Source organism: Malaya genurostris, chromosome 2 (genome assembly GCF_030247185.1).
Source record: "Malaya genurostris strain Urasoe2022 chromosome 2, Malgen_1.1, whole genome shotgun sequence".
Classification (NCBI taxonomy): domain Eukaryota; kingdom Metazoa; phylum Arthropoda; class Insecta; order Diptera; family Culicidae; genus Malaya; species Malaya genurostris.
In genome coordinates, this window is record NC_080571.1 from 9,680,881 (window position 1) to 9,701,059 (window position 20,179).

Genomic DNA, 20,179 nt, shown 5'->3' on the forward strand with positions numbered 1-20,179 from the left:
AAAATAATTTGTATTAGAATTTACTCATACTGTCATGTCTGTTAGTCTGTGGCACTAATTTATGTTGGATTCATTTCTCAGCTGATTTTTTTTAATTATATGTAAGAATAAAGAATAACTCAGACGCATGATCCACGAGCCGTACCAAGTACACAAACATGCGGTCATTGGACATTGAGAGTAAAGATTATTGAGCAATCAACAGTTTGTGTGTTGCTGATCTGTCATTTTGCTTTACCGAGCTCGATTTGGTTTTAAGTGTGTAGGAGGTTGCATGGTTTCATGTTTTATTGAAGTAGTAAGATGCTATTTATCCTAGTCGAGAAATAATTAATTACCTTATTTGATGCAATAATATAGTAACAAAAATATATATGATCGATTCATGTGCAAGTGACGCTTAAATTTCAGTTACCTTTTCACTTTGTTTTTTATATTTTTTCGTTAGATTTAGTGTTATTGCAATTGAATCAATGCGTTATTTCATTTGATTTGATTTCATTCATTTGAAACGAAGTGACATTCATATGAATGAAAGAATCTGACGGCATCGGTATACAATATCGTTTTGATGTATATTCCAAATTAATGTAGTATTGGAGCAAATTCAGCAGCTAGAAGTTCTATATGGAAGATCTATAATAGAACCGAAACTGGAACAAACGTTGCCCTAGCAAGCCGTTCTATAATAGAACCGAAACTGGAACAAACGTTGCCCTAGCAAGCCGTTCTAGTTTTATTTATTTGACCAGTACTACGATGCCGTTCTATTTTTTTTGTATATTTGAAACACGAGTAAAACGCTGCTGGGGCTGCCAGTTTTTCTTGTTATAAAATTCAGATTTGTAGCTGACATAAATTATGAATCTAGAACTAGAACACTACTGAATATGCCCTTAGTTCAATATGCAGGTATGTTCTGTTATGCACACAGAAAATAAAAGCTACCCATTATTTGACAACTTTTTATTAATTTTCAAGTTGTTTCGGGTCTTTTCTTTTGTTCGCTCTTTCCACTGTTATCAAATCATAATAAACTAAACAACCCAACAACGAGAATTTTATTCAATTAGCTAATACGAAAACTGCTACAACCTTTGTTTTTTTGAACCAAAAGTTCAAATAAAAGGGGCTGATTCGGCTTAACCAGGTTAAGTAGCCCATTTTTAAGTAATTATATACACTTGGAAGTTCACCCGATGAAACCGAATGAACTTCTAAGATGCTTCTAGAATACATTGCTTAGCTTCTATGCAGCGAGAACGTTCACACGGAACTTGCTTTGTACTTTCAAGTTGCCGAAAGTACCACGCGTACTCTTAAGCAACGAGAAAGTTAACGCGAAACTTGTTCTATACTTCGAACTGTCAAAAATTATCAGGTGTCAACTTATGAGAACTAAAAGAAGCACGGTGAATCGTAACAAAAACAGATACTATTATTTCGGTGTGCTTACCTTTATCACTGTATCAGTTCTAAATCAATTTTGTAAACCTTTTCATGTTTTCCCATAAGTTGCTGCCAAATTTTAATGTAACATCGGCCTATGATACATTAAAATTTGCATAGATTACCCTTTACCCCAAATCACATAATTTTAACACAATACAATTATAAAACCGTCTTCAAATAACTTGCTGAAGCGAAAGTTTACACTCAGTTAAATTATTAGCATAGTGTATTTTATTTATGCACATTCATTTGTAAAATGGGAAATTACAATCATTAATACAAATTTCGTTACTCTTCAATCACTTTCCTCCTTATCCTTGCGGTGAGACTTTTTCTTATCTGAACGACTACTATGGCGCTCACGTTCGCGACTGCGAGATCTTCTTCTAGATTTCGACTTTTCACGACTACGCGAGCGTTCTCGATATCTGCAATACACGAAAAATTTTAGTAGTTGAAAATATTTCAAAGAACTATTCATACCTTTCTTTGTGACGATCCGATTTAGAAGCACGTTTATCTTTCTCGGAATCCCTTTCAGGTTTTTCACTTCGGGAGCGCTCTGACTCTACGCTTTCGCTCTTAAGAAACATTTCCCGATCTCTATCTCTGTCACGATCTCGACGATGATCACGTTCGCGGTCGCGTGTTTTACCATGATGTTCACGATCACGATCACGGTCACGGTCTCGGTCACGTTCTGTACGATCCCGATCATGATTGCGCATCCCAGGAGGACCCATTCCAGCATGTCCCATACCCATTCCTGGTTGCATAGGTGGGGGCATCATCTCCATGTGCGGAGGAATACCCATTCCAGGCGGAAGCATTGAGGGTGGTGGCCCTGGCGTAAGTGTTTTGATGCCGTGAGGTTGCCAGGAACTTTCCTGATTCCACTGTGATTCCTGCGTTGGTTCGTATCCGTAATCACCGTAGTCTGGCTCGTTATGATAAAATTCGGGTGGAGCTCCAAATGGCGGAGGACCCATGGATGGATCATATTTGTTAGAAGAACGACTGTACTCGCGACGATCGGCAGTCATAACTTGAATAACGTTTTCTTTAGGATGTCTGGGCATCATATCTCCATCGACTCGCGGATGCATATTCATACCACCGATTACGTCAATGCCATTATTCATCTTTCTTGGAGGGGGCGGTCCCTGTCTCCAGTGTGGCTGTGGCTGAGCCGCTTGAGGATTATTTACTGTTAGCCCTTGCAAACCCACTCCACTTTCATGCATTCGCATACGTTTTTGACGCTCACAATAAGCTCTCCATGTTTCTTCATTGAATCCATAATTGAAGTAATCGGTTATATCTGAACCAGGTTTTCGCCATGGTTTCTCATCCAAAGAATCAATGCTGAATTCGTGTGCTGGAACACCGTTAATCGTACCAACGCTTTCGAACTCATCGATACTAAATTTTCCAGATGGTTGTTTTGCTTTGTCTTGCCCTGGTGCAGTTTGTGCAACTTGTGGTGGAACTATCGGACCCCTTGGTTTAACTATATTATAAGTCGGGCCGGATTTTATGTCCCCTATCACTACATTTATATCATCATCATCATCGCTGTCATCAGTATCCGTTTCACCGTCACTCCGTTCGTGTCGTTTTTCTTGTTGGCTTTCATCTTCCTGTAGCTGGGAATCATCTTCACCTTGCTGAAAAAATAGGTAACAAAGCAGAGGATGTAACCAACCATTCGATACCTATTACTACAATGCATTTGCTTACAAATTCATCGTTTTGATGTTCGGTTTCTTCTCTTGTCTGAACATCACTTGAATCCATTGCATTATCGTCAGCCTCGTCATGATGGTCCCCATCCGAAAAACTATCATGTGATCGTTTCGCTTTATTTTGACCATCCTCCTTGGACTTATCCACTTCTTGCTGAGGAACAACACCGAAAGTATCATCTTTTTCGCCAACTACGGTTTCATCTTTTCCCTCCTGATGCGCGTTCCCGTACAACCAACTATCCTCATTACCCTCGTCTGCCATAGTTAACAAAGAATAGCCTTTGTTGAACACTAGATACAACAAAACGCAATGCGAATAAATTATACTCTTTAGAAAACTTTTTTATCAACCATTTACGTGAAAAGTTGGATGTTTAAATTAGCTTGATCTAATGACATGGGTTTGACATCTCTAATGGGCTAACTCGGCTAACTCACCTAACATCTTGTCTAAAAATGCTTATATCACGCTAAAAGATATCTATACGAAAATGAGTTTTTTTTAATACCGTTCTCGTTTATTGATCAGAGCAGCCCGAGAGCTGACCCATAGTCGCCAAGACAACTTTTGATGAGTTTGTTTTAGCAACCTGGGGTCGCTCTAGTTCGGACTCAATGCGCGTAGTTTCGCTCTGAAAATTTTCTCGGGTCGCACCACGCATCCATGTGAGTTTGTTTATTTTTTTATATGAGTTGTTGTTTAGGGCGCGTACCAAGTGATCGTTTTGCTCGGAGTCAGAGTCGCCCGCGTGTAGGTTCTAAAACGAAACGGTATAAGTTATTATAGCACTGGAAGAATGATAAGTTGGTTGTCAAAAACTGAACTCTGAAGGCGAATGATCATATCGTAATAGTAATCCACATTATCAGATCCGAATGAATTCCGAACAAATTCCGAATTGGTGCGAAATTTTCATTCGGAATTCCATCTGTAATCATACACCCAGAAAAATATTTTGTAACATCAGCCTGGTACAGAGTCAAAACAATGATTTGTTGTATTGCTCTGGTACCAACAAAATACGAGTATGTATTAATTGATAATTTAGTTAATATGAAATTAAAAAATATATATTTTCAACAAAAAGCAGTATTGTTGGTTGTTTCATGCCATTAGTTTTTTTTATTCAAATCAAAAGTTGATAGAATCAAAATCAAACGTCAGTTCAGAAACAAAAAATTTAATTTTTGAAACAAGCAGGCCTGATTCTGCGTATATATATATCATTACGAAAAAATTCCAACTCCAATTCAACAAGCGATTCCGAATGAATTTCGCCTCCAACCGATTGGTTCGGAAATCTATTCGAATTGAGTGAGAAGATGCGAACTGAATTGTCAATTCGTTTGCTTCTCATTCTTTGCCGATTTTGCCCGTTTGCGTGCTGATTTTCAGTTTATTTCTAATGAAAAAAAAATTGAATATATAAATTTAAATCTTAAACACATTCATAAAATGAGCGAAACATCAATGACATTTATAATGTCTGTCAATCGGGTTGATCGTGCACCCAGAAACGAGTTGTCGAATAAGAATTCATTGCTCATTCCGCCATTTCGATGTGGGAATTAGTGTTAGGAAAAAATCGAAATTTTTGAAAATCGCGACTGGAAAAAAAATCGATCAGAAAACTCACTGAAGAAAACCTTCACTACTGTTTTCTTTTTGCAAATGCGATTTCACTCAAACTGATTTCATATTGCAAAAAATCAGTTGTGAAAAGTTCATTAGCGAACATTATCCTCGATGATATTTAGGATAAACGTTCGCACTTATGTGATACTCGAACGAAAGATTGTTGGGAAATGAATTTTCATTGCTGTTATATTTTACTCTTTTGCTGAATACATGAATAAATTCGATTCAATAAACAAAAACTGAACTTTTCTGAAAATGTTCAGATTCTTCTCCCTTTCGATTATCTCTTTATCGACATTTGTAAGGGTTTCACTGACAAAAAATCACTTGGGAACATTGAAATTAAGAGTTTTGTGGATGCTTATTTCATTGATTAAAATTTTGGAAATGATTTTTTCAGTCACTTACACTTGTTTGGGAAATCTCTTGAACTGATTTTTCACGAGTGATAGTGAAATTAACTTTTCTGATTACGATTTTCCCAACACTGATATTAGTAACTAGATCATATAAACAACTGGGTTTAAAGATTAATAATAATTATTTAATTGTGTAATTAATTTATCTTGCCCTATACGATTAAACTCGTGTTTTACCAAAAATTGAATTTCAAGTGTTTCGATTTGACCGTAAATAAACTACACATGTGATTCACTATTTTAGTATCTCTAGATGTAACTGTTGAAACTAGGGGCTGGAGTCCACTAGGAGATTGATAGTATCTATTAGCTCTCTCCGGACAGTACCAGCCTAGATGCTGTGTGGAATCTGGCGGAAAAAATGAACCAAGAATAGATCCACTGGGTTCCTGCTTCCATGTCGTAAAAGGCGACTTTTGCAGGAGTTTCTTTTTCCTTTCAGTTATCAGATATTTTCAATGTTTCACTTCTGATTACTCTATTTTACTAAATTATCTCTGTATTCAACCTATCAGTTTTCGTCTAGCTTCAGAGAAAAGTTTTATTTGGAATGTTTTCTTCTTCCATGTTATTGATTGTCTTTCAGGATTATAAATTGAATGATAAAAATCAACTATTGCGCAAATCCGTTGATATTACAAAGTTAATAACAGAGATAACATATATCGGTATATTGAAAACACTTGATATTGATATTTCAAACAATCTATTAATATTGATCCTGCCCAGATCAACCAACACAACCAATTGATAATTTTAATAAATAATTAAAACAATAAACCGAAAATAATAAAAAATCAAGACGCGCGTGAAATCTGCTGACCTTTATTTGGTGATTTAAAATGATTTTATAACAACTGTTAAGAATATGTCAATGCAATGAATCAACTATTTTGTCTAAATCCTATTCACTCGTTTATTTTGTATCACGTAATTTCATTTATAAAAAATAGGGAAGTTTTTATTCTTTACGCGAAAGTATTGCAAATTTTTCTTTAGTTTCCTCGAATAAGAGCTGTGAATCAAGAATTCCCGGGGTTTCAATATGGGATATTGTTGAAACGTTCACTCGGGAAGTCAGTGAGTTTAGTGGTGCATCCGAGCATCTTGAAACCGGAACATACTGAGTCGCGCGCGAAACCGATACTAAAATTTTTACTAACAAATATCCTTCTCCCGTGACACTTGTGGAGTGCGCAGTAGTATATACGGCCTCTAGTAACAACAAGTGTTGGACTAACATCCCTTCCCATTTCTTAGACGATCTACGTTCGGGCCTGACCGGCACCGGTACTGATCAATGGATTCTGGGATTACCAGAAGATGTACATTGAAGGATGATTTACCAGTCCCAGGTCAGATCATCTAGAAACTCCCTGTACAATTTCAGCTAATCCCGATCAGTAACGGAGTAGCAACCAGGAGTGGTCGCTCAAGCTCAAGCTCAAGCTCTAGATGTAACTGTTGAAACTGTAGAGATATTTTACTAAGCTATGGTAATGCTAGAATGTATTATAAACGAACCATTTCTTCTATCGTTTTCGCAAAAAATTGTTCTATATAATTTTAACTTTTCATGTAATTACGAAACTTAACCTATTCGGTACACACTTAGAAAATTTCGCAGAATTCGGTAATTTTTTACCGAATTTTCAACAGCTGAACCGACGACACGACCTGCCACTCGTCTATCAAAACTGTATCGTAAATTTAACTACCCCTCAGTAACTGGAAATGTCAAATCGGAAACGCTAGTGAATTTTTTTAAACTGGCAGCACAAGTTGATATATTTATTGATTTTGAATAACAGTCACCATATCCTTGGTTACTGCATATCGAAGGCAAGATTAATGTAAACAAAATAAATTTCAGATCGGTTATTATATTACGGAACATTTTAATGGATTTACCTGACTAGAGCGGAATTTAAAAATTGAGGAGTATGAGTTATGTCTTTTATAAAGCCAAGTTCAAAATTCAGGTCTTGACTTGAAACCGTTGTGTGAGAAGGAAGACATGGAAATGACCGACAACGAGCTAGTGCTCTGCGGTACCTGTATAACGTACGGTAAAATGATTTCATTGTGGAATTTCACTAGTAATCCTCGAATAGTGGCCAACAAGGTGAAATACTGTTTCTACTGCTGCGCAATCAACCGACACAAAACAATTTTGACACCGGCATATTACACCGAATCCTACTGCCCAGAAAAGCTAGCATTTGAAGTGTACGGATGAATCGCTGGAACCAGATCATTGTCCTCGTTCGTTGGTTTCATCCATAGTTTCGATTGAATTCCGAAAATCGAGTTCATTTAAATGCATTTCTGCTTTTATTTGGACAAAGTTGAACACTAATAGAACTATTCCACCGCTTTCAAAACATGTTTATTTGTTTCGGGGTTCCTTGGTAACTAGTCCATAGCAACTTAAACAGTGTTGCTCGAGAAGATTATTTTTATCATTTACAAGGGGTCGCTAGATTTGTGGTAACTGGCGGTGAATCGTTAGCGAACAGTTTTAATGCTGATTTTTCTTCGGAGTGCCTGGTCGTGTCGTCGGCTGAACGTTCGGTAGTCAGTTCGGTAATTGAATTGATAACTGATTGTTCGGTAATTGCTGAACTGTCAAACAACTACCGTAAACTGTAAACCAAATGGATCTAACTGATTGTTCGGTATTTTTTTCATTTTCATTTTGTTAAAATTCTTTTATTTTCGGATCTTAAAAAACTACACACATTCACAAAAACGAATGAAGAAAATTCCAACCTGTTATGGCTATGGTTTTATTCCACGAGAAAAGGGTAATGTTCCGGCTGACCGGAATTATGAGCACCTTCCAAAGCACTGCACAATCCGTCGAGTCCACCAGAAATTACTTTCGATCGATTTGTGTAGTCAGTAAGTGGATAAGTGATACAAAACAATTTTCTGTCTATCAGTAAATAAAAAGATTGTAGTGGTTCTAATGTTTTAAAAACTTTAGCACCTGTACCTCAATCCATTCGATTAACTCTAAAAATTTTATCAACTGTTTGACAGTTAATTTTCACGACAATCAGTATTTACAGAAGTTCGGTTATTGGAAGATTATTTTACCATACGGACGGTATGGGTTTTACCGTACTCGGCGACTATTCAAATTTACCGTATGAATTGTATATCTATTTACAGAATTCTGTAATGAAAACTAATCGTCCGTTAAAAATTTGCATAATTTTTGTAAAATGACATTCATGTACCGAAATTACCGAACAACGAAATTGAATCTTAGTGTGTACACACTTAGATTGGATTGCCGATTGCAGCTGTGTTCAGCCTCGATAGCTGATTTTTTCAGTAACATTAACATTTCATCACAGCGGTACCTCAAGGTACCTTCGGCTGTTCTAAACTCGTCCAAAGATGGAAAAATTACCGAACGAAGTTTAGTGTGTATATTGTGAAATTGGGTCCGAAACTGATTACCCGAAACGTCGACTTATCGTTTTTTAACCAATAATAGAAAATGGTACGAAGCAATAAATTATCACCAAAAACCATTTCTGTAGACTACCGATATGGTTCCAATTTATTCGGGAAGTGAATAGAGAATGAGAGCGGTAGGATTCTCTTTTCCTCTTGAAGTACAATATGAAAGAGAACTTTAACTTGAGTGTGTGTTTCAGTATTTTAATTTTAAAACAACTTCATGTAAGGAAACCAACGAGCGAAAGCACTTAATATAAAATGGAGGCTTAGCGTCACGACATCGAGATTTTGTTTTTTTTCTTTGTTGACAGAACCAGTTTATGAACAGGATACAGAATGACGAATATCATTTATTTGTTGTAATACAAGAAGTTCGTTGTATCCAAAAGCATGCAATAACTCAATAGTAGGGTAACAGAGGTATTTTGGCCACGTCATATATTTTGGCCCACCTAACAAACTTTATCGATTTCATCGGATTTGATCGATGTTAAGTAACTCATGTTGCATCAATTTGAAGCTAATCACATTAAATTACCTATTGCGGAAGGGGTTTTCTAAGATATTACAACATTTGGTTGATATTTTTATAAAGTGGGCCAAAATAAAATCAATCCTGAAGTGGGCCAAAATACCTCTGTTACCCTATGAATGTATATACACACACACACACATATATATATATATATATATATATATATATATATATATATATATATATATATATATATATATATATATATATATATATATATATATATATATATATATATATATATATATATATATATATATATATATATATATATATATATATATATATATCGACGCATCGATCAATCTTACCGTAAAAACAGTGTTTCGCTAGATTATATAAATCCCAAGGGGCAAATCACTCTAAACTCTAGACAATCTCATACTAATAAACTCATGTCATTCCAAAATAATTTTCTCTAATATCATTTAATCCCATCTAGTCTAGATAAGTTTGGGTAATTTAAAACTAATCCAACCTAATTTTGCCTAATCTTGTTTGAAGTGTATCTGTCATTCGAACTCCCACGCAGAGATGCCATTTATACAGATTTTTACATGCGCGTACATATTTAATACAGAGTACAGATTTTATACAGATTTTTCAAATTAAATACAGATTTATACAGATACCACAAAAAGTAAGAAAGAAATAATGAAACTTTTCCATCTGAGCGTGTTTGATTGCCCATATTAAAATGAAAATTTTTTCGTGCAGCTGTTTAATGATGAACGCTGAAATACATTTATATAGCAGCCCTTACACGTGACAATATTATTGTCAATCCAAAGTATTGTCAATACCGTCAATCCAATTGACTTGGTAACTTGAGTCCGCATTTTTCGAACAAATCAAGCGTTTGAAGCTTCAAATATTGCAACTGAACATTGAAACATTGAGAGAAGAGTCCATTGTACATATTTGACAGTTTCCTCTCTGGAGAAAAAGTATTGTCGGATTGATGAGCAGTTTTGATTTTTTGACAATATTTTCGTCAATCCAATGAAGTTTCCATTACACGATCAAAAGTATTGTCAATACTCCTTGTATTGACAATAATATTGTCTCGTGTAAGGGCTGCTTATCATAACTAGCTGACCCGTCGAACTTCGTCTCGCCTGAAATTATTTTTTTAAATTTGTGTTTTCGAACAGCAGAGTTGCCAAACGTTAATGTTTCTTATCATTATTTTACTGATTACTTGGCTTACAATAAACGAATTACGACAAATTCATATCCAACACAATAACTTCGTCCCGAAGAAGAAATATCATCAAGAATTATTGTGGATATGTGCAATGCTTTTGTTACGCAAAAACTAAACAAATGCACCGTTTGCCATCTCATCCTTCGAGTCAGTGTATTGGACAGAGATTGTAGATCTCTCTCAAACTAAAGATTTGACATGTGGGATGATGGATTGGATTGAATCATATCTGACTGGTCGTAGTATGACCGTGAGAATTGGCGACTGCGTTACTCCATCATTCATCGTGAGCTCTGGCGTTCCTCAGGGAAGCCATCTAGGACCATTCATATTTCTGCTATATCTAAATGATCTGAATTTCGCATTGCAATGCATGAAGCTATCATTCGCCGACGATTTCAAACTGTTTCATCTCATCAAATATCTGAAAGACTCAAACTTCTTGCAGTCACAGTTGGATGCATTTTCTAACTGGTGCAACGTCAACAGAATGGTTATTAACGCCTTCAAATGCTTCGTTATCTACTTCTCTCGTAAACGAACCACGACCATGTATGATTACACTATTTCGCAAGCTGTACTAAAACGGGAGACATCAATTAAGGATCTAGGAGTGTTATTGGATTCAAAACTTAGTTTCAAAGATCACATAGAATATACCCTCTCTAAAGCATTAAAGATGCTAGGATTCATCTTTCGCATCTCAAAAAATTTCAATAACATATACTGCCTGAAATCGTTATATTGCGCTCTAGTTCGCGAGTATGCTGTTGTTGTTTGGGCACCATATTATCAAACAGATAAGCTACGCATTGAAACTGTTCAGTGCAAGTTCATTCGTTTTGCTTTGCGTCGTCTGCCTTGGAGAGATCCATTTAATCTTCCAAGCTACGAAAATCGTTGTAGACATACACTTCGATTTGCTATCTGTCCGCCGTGATACACAAAAAGCTGTTTTCGTCGCGGACCTCATCCAATCTCGAATTGATAGTGCAGATCTCCTACAACACCTAAGTTTTGACATTCTTCGGCGTAATTTGCGGTTTAATCCCTTTCTCAGAATTCCTCGTGCTAGAACTAACTATGGCTTCAATGAACCGTTTTCGAGTATATGTCGCGTATTCAATACTTGCTCTGATGGATTCAATTTCAAGTTATCTCGTAACGCCATTAAAACCCGTTTTCTCCAAATATTTTCCTGCTAGTTTTATTAGGATAATTAGTCAATATGAATAGTTGTTAGTTAGCTTTGTAGTTTAAATAAGGGTAATTTAAGATTTCGTTATGTATCATTTGTTCAAATGTTATTTGTTGATACAAAAGATGAGAGTGTTTTCTGCCTGCTGGAGAAGGAGAACCAAAATCTCAGCTCCAGCAGGCTTTTCCCTTGCTCCTAAATAAACAAATAAATAAATTAACAGATGGATGAAAAAGAGATGACCAAGATAAATACTTTAAATTGACCCCACCAATTTACAAAAGCAGCCCTCGGGGATTGTTGTTTATCATTGAATATTAAGACTTATTTGTACTGAAGACGTTTAAAATTTAATAGCAAATCCTTAGGGATTATCGAAAGTAATAAACTAATTTTGAACGGTTGTCCACAACCTACTTCACCGCTAGTGATATTACTTAGTTAGTGTTTGATGAATGTTCGTAGCAGGATAATGACAGGATCAATTTTCGATTAACGAACTAGCGATAAAATGAAAAATACTTGGACATACGAAAGTTCAAATTACCCTTTTATTAAATATTGTGTCCATTAACTTTGACATGAACGCTATATTCGTTCAAGAATTGTATCAAAAGGCCTCTCATTCGTCGAGCCACCACATCGGTTTGCTTAGTATTCAGTCCTGAGAATCAATATTCTGTTCTAGCGGAGTGAACATGAGGAGTGATTATACCAGTATTCTTCTTATCGTTAAAGCCAATGTATAAAACAGCAGATCTCACAACTGATGGTTCTTACATGCCACGATTTCTCCTTCAGATATGATATTCACGATTCGCATATGGTAATTCGTCAAGTAATCCAAAGTTCGGAAAATGAAATGATTTGGCTTAAGCAGCTTACAAATGTCATGAATAGCATCCTAAGCAAACCGTTTTGAAGTAAACCACTCTTGAAAACTCACTTGAATCGGCTGAACAAACGTCAGCATGCTAAATGCAAGGAAAATATTGTCATCTGAACTCATTATTTCAACACCAGAATCCTATCATTGATACGTAAAAAAATCGTTACATAATTTGATTTGTTCAACTCACGCCCACGATGGCCAACATAATTCATCTAACTACATCTACTGGTAAATGACATTAGAACTTGTGTTTCTGTTTACGGTATAGCTAAAACAGTCATTTGGCAAGTAATGATTTTGATACCCTATTAAGCACGTATTTTCAAATGACGAATCAATCATGCTTGTAAAATCTCCACCCAAATCTACTCGTTGCGCGCCAAACGATTTTTCAAAGATCTAGTATTCTTTTCTTCAACGGCAAAATACTGAGCATCTCCTTGCGCGCCAAACATCAATTGTAGATCTAGCAATCATTGGCGACTTTTTCAGTGGAAAATTCCATTGTCCATACAAAATAACTTTATTGATTTTTCCCACTTTTCCGGTAAGTTTTCCTAATTTTTTTGATGTACGAACCCGGTGGGGATAAAAACTGATCAAACGAAAAAAAGCATCTCAATCCGTCCATTCGTTCTTACGTGATGCGATTACAAAGAATGATCTCTGAATTTATATATATATATATATATATATATATATATATATATATATATATATATATATATATATATATATATATATATATATATGTATATATATATATATATATATATATATATATATATATATATATATATATATATATATATATATATATATATATATATATATATATATATATATATATATATATATATATATATATATAGATTTGAAACCAATTTGAATGATGTTCAAGGAAGTCATGGCGTCATGAAACTTTATTGTCAGACTGAAAAGTTGTATGACCTGACTTGACGTTGCGTATTGGGCGTTTGAATTCCAAGTCATCATTTTCAAACGAAAAAAGTATATGGATTTACAATTCAATTGTGGTTAATAACAAAAACAATTAAATTTCGTCGTTGAATGTTCTTGTCAGTGCGGCAAGGACTTACGATATAAAGGAATGCTCCTTGCATCTGCCATTCTATAACAATAATCTAATGGAATAACATCTTTAAACATAATTTTATTTCCGAAATTTCCATTCATTAGTGAATACAGATAAATACAGATTTTTATACAAAGCAATACAGATTTTCTATGAAAATATCTGGCATCTCTGCTCCCACGTTTACAACTTCTTATGTCAAAATAATGCTTTTCCAGATCTCGGCTAAACTTCTCTAATCCCATTCTAATCCAGCGAGATCCCTGCTAAACTTTTTTACTCCTGGTAAAACTTGTTTGAGTTCAGACAAAGTTTAGAGTGATTTGCCCCTTGATAAATCCTAAAAATGTCTGGTGAAAGAAATGCTTATTACAACAGTTTGAGTACTTTGTTCATACAGTGTAGTGCATTTTTAGACAAGTTTTGACAGCTGCATAGCAGTCAAATATCAGCGCTGCCAACCTTCTGCTTCCGGTTAAAAGCGCCCTTTCTTTCTCGATCAACTCACAAGAATGGGTAAGTTGGTGGTCAGACGTTTTCTTTTAAAAATATTGGATTATTGCAATAAGTTTAGGATTATATTTTGTTTTTTAAGTGTGACAAAAAATAACTACTTTGATGTTACATATTGAGCTATAAAATAGGGTAATTTGTTGTTTATTGTGCAGAATGTCCACGTTCCCAATAAATTTGTTGTCCGTGTGTTTATTATGCTTGACGTGCGATTGCCGACCGGATAGAAGTATTAAGTGATTTTTCGTTTTTCAATAGGTATAAGCCGTGATAGTTATCACAAAAGGCGGGCCACTGGTGGCAAGAAAGCCGCTATTCGCAAGAAGAGGAAGTATGAGTTAGGACGTCCAGCTGCCAACACTAAGGTGAGGATATTTTCTAGGTTAACCTAATGGATACGTATATGCTATAATTTATGCATGTCTCGTTTTAGATTGGTGCCAGTCGTATTCACTTTGTACGTACTCGCGGTGGAAATCGTAAATTTCGGGCTCTTCGTCTAGATTCCGGCAATTTTGCCTGGGCTTCGGAAGGTACCGCTCGCAAGGCTCGTATTATCGATGTTGTGTACAATGCATCCAACAACGAACTGGTACGCACGAAAACCTTGGTGAAGAACGCCATCGTTGTGATCGATTCATCCCCGTTCCGTCACTGGTATGAGAGCCATTATCTGTTGCCGTTGGGTAAGAAACGGGAGGTGAAAGCCGGCGAGGAAGATGTTTTGGCAAAGAAGCGTAGCAAACGTGTGCTGAAGAAGTACGTTAAGCGACAGAAGACTGCTAAAATTGATCCCGCGCTAGAAGAACAGTTTAACGCTGGTCGATTGCTCGGTAAGTTTCGAATTATCAATATAAGCTGGAATAGTTGTATTTTTAAATGATGAAACCATCTAAAGCGACTCACAACCTCCCAGAGGACTATGCCTTTCTTAGTTTCGTTTTGAGACGAAGAATCGTTTCGTGAGACATGATCCCGGCTTTGTCATAGTTACACTGATCGAATTTTGTACGCTTTCAATATTATAAAGAAAAAAAAAGTGCTTGTTAGTAACGCTCCATTCGAATTTCAGCTGTCATTGCTTCCCGCCCAGGACAGTGCGGTCGCGCCGATGGCTATCTGCTGGAAGGAAAGGAACTGGAATTCTATCTGAAGAAGATTAAGAATAAGAAATCTAAGTAAGCCGAGAATTGAGGGGTATCAACGCAGTGTAAGGAAAATGTAACGTGTAAGGTTTTTTACACACCTGAGAGCGTGAAATTGCATTACCAGCACTTCAAATGAAAAGATATAAAAGTATCGTTTAAAGCTGTAACCTGTATCGATCTTGTTTGTCTCTGTGGTGAACTATCACAACTTCAAATTTGCCGGATGTTATGCAAACATTCATTATTTCATAGCATAAGATTCATCTCAGCTTCACCACTCGTCTCATATACTAAAACCATAGCTTAGTTGGCTCAAAGAGTACGATGTAATTTTGTGAATTCGTTTCGAATTTTCGCAGCATTGCACATGTGTCCAACTATATCCTACGTTGTTTTTGCTGCTTACAGCCGGCGCAAAGATATTGTATCTAATTTTATCGCAAGTCTTTGGTTTGAATAACGCTATTCGTTGATTATTTCCTGGGCTTTGGCACATTCTTGAGACAGATTGAATAATGCTGTTAGGGTTCGATGGCTTGCCTGTATCCTTAATGTAATAGGATGCATATTGATGGTTCCATGAGCTATATATGACAAACAAAAACAACAATACACAGAAGGGAAACAATAATATGAATATGTTCATTGTTCTGCATATGCCAAACTTGTCAGACATTGTCCGTGCTAGAATACATACTACGCTTAGATCGTTGGAAAATAAGCGATCTACTAATTAAATTTGATCTCTTTTGCAGTTGTAGCACTTTCTTGGATTGCGTTGTTGGTACTTTCTCAGACATTCGTTACTTTTACATTTGTATAACAATTTTAATAATGTTGGTAAGTTATACTGGAATCAAGAGAAAATCATAGAATCCGTCACCTATATTTAGTAAGTATAAGTTCTTTTCAATATCTTCAAAGAATTCAGCAATGCATTTGCATATGGTGAAAGGATAAATACACAATTTATGCCCTACTCCAGTGTTCAGTTGGTCAACACAGACTAGTTCGTCTGGTGAGGAATAAAAAATGCATATCCTGGATCCATAAATAGACCCGGTTTAGAATTTGAGATATTCAGTTGCCCGATCGACAAATCGAGAAAAAAAGATAGTCTTATTCGTTAGTTCTGATCGCAAATTGAAAATTCAGGAAGTAACACAGAAATGAAGTAACATTCATGTCTTTTTAACTGAAAAATAAAATTTAAAAAATTTGATGTGACATCTGCTGCTGGTATAAATTGGAATAGTTTGTTTTTATACAGATTGTGGTATTTATGGACATGCCATAACTATTTAACACACGAATATTTTTAGGATTCAGAATGATTTTAACATTTCTTAAGTCCTTTTTAGTTTTATAAAGCAAATAACCAAGACTATCGACGGCGAAATGGTCGAAGTCGAATTTTACGTGAAAAGCGCAATAATGAACAAAATACTGTATAGTTACTGTACTGGTATTAGTGAGCGCGAGTATGACAGCTAGCGATTCAGTATTATTGGTACAACGCCTGCTTCATTGCATGTTAGATCCCTGCAAGAGGTTGTCAAATTAGTGTTTATTGCATTCGATTCGGTGCATCCGTCTTCCAGTGTAGATTCTTCCCTGAGTTGTCCATATTAAAACGGCACGAAATACTCGACGTATTACAGTTTATTGCTACGAAAATTGCGAGCGTATAAGAGAAACGAAAATTAATCGCAATGTTAACTTGACTCCCATCAGTTTGGATCCAAACGATACATTTACAACAGTCTAACAGGAAAAATTTGCATGTGACCTAATTACATCCAGCAGTGTTTGGTGCTGCGAAGGGCCAAATTCGATAAACCAGCACAGCCCACTGGAAAACAAAAGGAATGATTCCTTGGGTGCGGGAAAAAATTGCCGAACGGAAAGCTCGTTGGCAGCAATCTAGGAAAGCACAACGAGAGGCAACGGCAGCTGCTTCGGCTGACTCCGGTGGATCGCCCAGTAGTGCAAGTGGTTGTTCCTCTGTGACAGTCGCGGCATCGTCTGCCGGATCAAGCAACCGAGGGAGCTCTTCGAGGAACTTTCGATTTTCCAGCAAACACGGAAATCAACAGCAGCAGACAACAACTTCTACGGATCGATTGAAGTAAGTTGGCTATTGGTCTGTTTTTTTTTTATTCAAGCTCAATCGTAAATAAATAATGGAATGGTTTGAGGAGCTGTTTCCTTGTAGGAGCATGAATATGTAATAGGGAGGAAATAAGAAGTTTCAAACTCTGTGTCAATTGTTTTGAAAATTACAACCAACCTGTTTCATGATTTATTTTGTTGCAGAGGAAGTAGCAGCTGTAGCAGTACTGGTTCCGAGCGTGGTGCAGCTGATCACGGAGAGAACCACCAATCGATTCCTCTGAAAATTATTAGTCCCCGTGGTGGAATCGTTAGTCTTGATGTGCCTCGAGGGTGCAATGGAACACAACTGAAAACTCAAGCACTGGAGCGGTTTGCCTGTTGTTCGTTCTCTCTGCCACATTTTTCTTCAGACCTTACCGAATTGGTTGAAAGGTATAAACTTATTAGGGCACGAAATAGGGTTGTTTTCCTGGATGGTGATACACTGGAGCAGCTTAATGTGCGACCCGAAGGTTGGTGTTGTCATGTATTTTTTATATTTTGAACCGATCTGAATATTAATGCGTGTGAAATAATGCAAAATTGCAGAAATTCCGAATTATATAAATCTGTTAAAGAATTAACAATAATATTTTGACCATTGCAGAAGAATTCATGTTGGTGGTCAAGCGAACTGATTTCATTTCTCCAGAGGAAAATACCAAAGGACCCACGATGTCTGAGGTGTTAGCCGCCACCAAGCATGTCCCATTGTCACGAAGCAATCAATCAACTGCGAACCTGAATTTGGCTGCCTTACAAACGGATGTAAGCACCTTGGATTCCTTGGAATTTTTTGTTTATGTAACTAATCTTGATTTCAGTTGCAGCAAGACCTCCGGCGAATATTAATTTCCTTGGCACGCGCTTCGGCATTTGTTATTGGTTCGGGGCCCTGTGCAGACAAATTGATTGTTCTGTTCAAGCAACGCCTAATCAATCGTCGTCGTCATCAGGTGCGGTCGATAGAAACTCTTCTGGAAATGGGATTTTCACTAGACAAAATACATCAAGCTTTAGAAATATCGAAGTAAGTCTACAACCTGCTAGTTCTCGATTTAGATCAGAATAACACTTTTTTTTATTGACCAGAAACATCTTCCCAGCTGCACTAGACTGGTTGATCCAGAACGACAGTTCGGTGAAGTTGTATGACTGTGATAAAATTAGCCCTTCGTCGAAGGATACCGGTAATCCGAACAACGAAGCTACGACTAGCAGAGGAGAGCACAACCGTAGTCCTAGCAAACACTGCGAAAAACAAAACATCGAACAACCACGACATACCTCTATTGAATCGTCATCGAAAAGTCCTAGTCCTGCAAATGATACTGCTGCTGTGGGTCAGGAGAATACAGTCGAGGAGAATGAGAGGACACAGTTTCAGAAAAAAGTCGAAAACGTTGACGCGCTGTTAGATATTATAAGGCAATATTCCGATCGTGATGTTTATCCGACGTCGGAAACGGTCACTTCAATTGTTGAGATGGGTTTCAGCGAAAAAAGTGTGCGGGAAGCTTTAATTATGACTAGAAATAATCAGGCAGCTGCTGTGAGTAATAGATCTTGTCATTTACCACATCCACTAATCCAAAATTATACCGTTGCAGTGCGAATGGTTGTTGGGTAACAGAAGCAAAAGTCTAACGGAGCTACGGGACGGTTTGTATCCGGATTCTCCCATTCTGAAGGTGCTGCTAGCCTCCGCTCAAGTACAAATTAGTTTAGGCAATCCAAAGATGTTCATTGGTAAGTATTCCATTGCTTCCATTGATATCGCAGGCAAACGGCAATTTTCCTTTGAATTTCCAGCACTCCTATCTATGCTTGATAACTCATCAACGATGACCATGTGGCTTAGTGATAGCGATACTTCCGCTGTTCTCGGGCACATTTTGCGGACGTACCACGAGGAAAAACACATTGTGGCAATCAACCAGTTTAGCAATGCACAAAACATGAACTAATCACTTGCAGTACCTAGAAGTAAACCGAAAACTATTTATGCAAATTTAAGAAAGACAAAATAATGTAGTGGTAACAAAAATTAAACAATAAGTAATAGTTTGGTAGAAGCTGCTTTTACGAGAAGCTTTTTGCATTTGATCCTGATTTAATTCGGCCATCTTCGTGATATACGGCAAAAGCTTAACATTGTAGTATTTTATTAATTACACGCAGTGCCAATTACCGGATTTTATCGGAATATAAACGGGAAATGCTTTCAGCACGATTGAAATTTTCTGCAGTACATGTAGAGTGTATTCATACACGCGATATCATAATTTAAGGATTAGCTGAACAAAAAAGCGGGCAGAAAGGGTCCAATTCGCAAACACCACTAAGACAAAATGCACCTAATAAAGGCACTGCACTGCATTGTGATAACTTTCGAAGGAATAAATATATAAGAACCGTAGTATTTTTGTTTTCTTTACCATCCATTCCACATGTTACATATATTTCCTGCTACTGAGCAAATAAATGTTGCTTTTACATTTATTCTGTATCTAAATAACTGACTTATCCGGTTTAGCAGTTCAATTCATAGGGTACTGGTTATACAATCCAGTTGTCGTGTTTTCTAGCCCCGACCTGGAAGGATTCATAGTGTCAGTAGGATCGTAGTATTAGTCATACAATGATTCTGTACACTAAGAATGCCAGGGCTCTCAGAAGTTAGAACCGGGGCTAAGTAAAAAGA

The 20,179-nt window shown here is 36.6% G+C and overlaps 3 protein-coding genes across 3 annotated transcripts; 2 read left to right on the forward strand and 1 right to left on the reverse strand.

Annotated features, from left to right (window-relative positions):
* Window positions 1–1,649: 1,649 nt before the first annotated feature.
* LOC131431047 (pre-mRNA 3'-end-processing factor FIP1) lies at window positions 1,650–3,602 on the reverse strand. Its single transcript, XM_058596492.1, has 3 exons — window positions 3,193–3,602; window positions 1,936–3,119; window positions 1,650–1,880 (listed from the first exon to the last, which is right to left on the reverse strand). The coding sequence occupies exons 1-3, from the start codon at window positions 3,460–3,462 to the stop codon at window positions 1,748–1,750; spliced, it is 1,587 nt and encodes a 528-aa protein (XP_058452475.1). The 5' UTR covers window positions 3,463–3,602; the 3' UTR covers window positions 1,650–1,747.
* Window positions 3,603–14,076: 10,474 nt separating this feature from the next.
* LOC131431118 (small ribosomal subunit protein eS8) lies at window positions 14,077–15,488 on the forward strand. Its single transcript, XM_058596628.1, has 4 exons — window positions 14,077–14,176; window positions 14,432–14,538; window positions 14,607–15,006; window positions 15,246–15,488. Exons 1-4 carry the CDS (start codon window positions 14,173–14,175, stop codon window positions 15,353–15,355), a joined length of 621 nt encoding a protein of 206 aa, XP_058452611.1. The 5' UTR covers window positions 14,077–14,172; the 3' UTR covers window positions 15,356–15,488.
* Window positions 15,489–16,844: 1,356 nt separating this feature from the next.
* Window positions 16,845–19,894, forward strand: LOC131431915 (ubiquitin-associated domain-containing protein 1). The gene is made up of 7 exons (XM_058597872.1): window positions 16,845–17,449; window positions 17,638–17,948; window positions 18,083–18,243; window positions 18,300–18,505; window positions 18,568–19,027; window positions 19,086–19,224; window positions 19,288–19,894. Exons 1-7 carry the CDS (start codon window positions 17,190–17,192, stop codon window positions 19,440–19,442), a joined length of 1,692 nt encoding a protein of 563 aa, XP_058453855.1. The 5' UTR covers window positions 16,845–17,189; the 3' UTR covers window positions 19,443–19,894.
* The last annotated feature ends 285 nt before the right edge of the window (window positions 19,895–20,179 follow it).

Coding starts and splice junctions, on each gene's coding strand:
- LOC131431047 (XM_058596492.1), bottom strand. CDS start 3,462: ATGGCAGACGAGGGTAATGAGGATAGTTGGTTGTACGGGAACGCGCAT. Junction 3,120..3,192: donor AACATCAAAACGATGAATTT/GTAAGCAAATGC, acceptor CTATTTTTTCAG/CAAGGTGAAGATGATTCCCA. Junction 1,881..1,935: donor TCGGATCGTCACAAAGAAAG/GTATGAATAGTT, acceptor CGTGTATTGCAG/ATATCGAGAACGCTCGCGTA.
- LOC131431118 (XM_058596628.1), top strand. Junction 14,539..14,606: donor GTCCAGCTGCCAACACTAAG/GTGAGGATATTT, acceptor GTCTCGTTTTAG/ATTGGTGCCAGTCGTATTCA. Junction 15,007..15,245: donor TAACGCTGGTCGATTGCTCG/GTAAGTTTCGAA, acceptor TTCGAATTTCAG/CTGTCATTGCTTCCCGCCCA.
- LOC131431915 (XM_058597872.1), top strand. CDS start 17,190: ATGATTCCTTGGGTGCGGGAAAAAATTGCCGAACGGAAAGCTCGTTGG. Junction 17,450..17,637: donor ACTTCTACGGATCGATTGAA/GTAAGTTGGCTA, acceptor ATTTTGTTGCAG/AGGAAGTAGCAGCTGTAGCA. Junction 19,028..19,085: donor GAAATAATCAGGCAGCTGCT/GTGAGTAATAGA, acceptor ATACCGTTGCAG/TGCGAATGGTTGTTGGGTAA.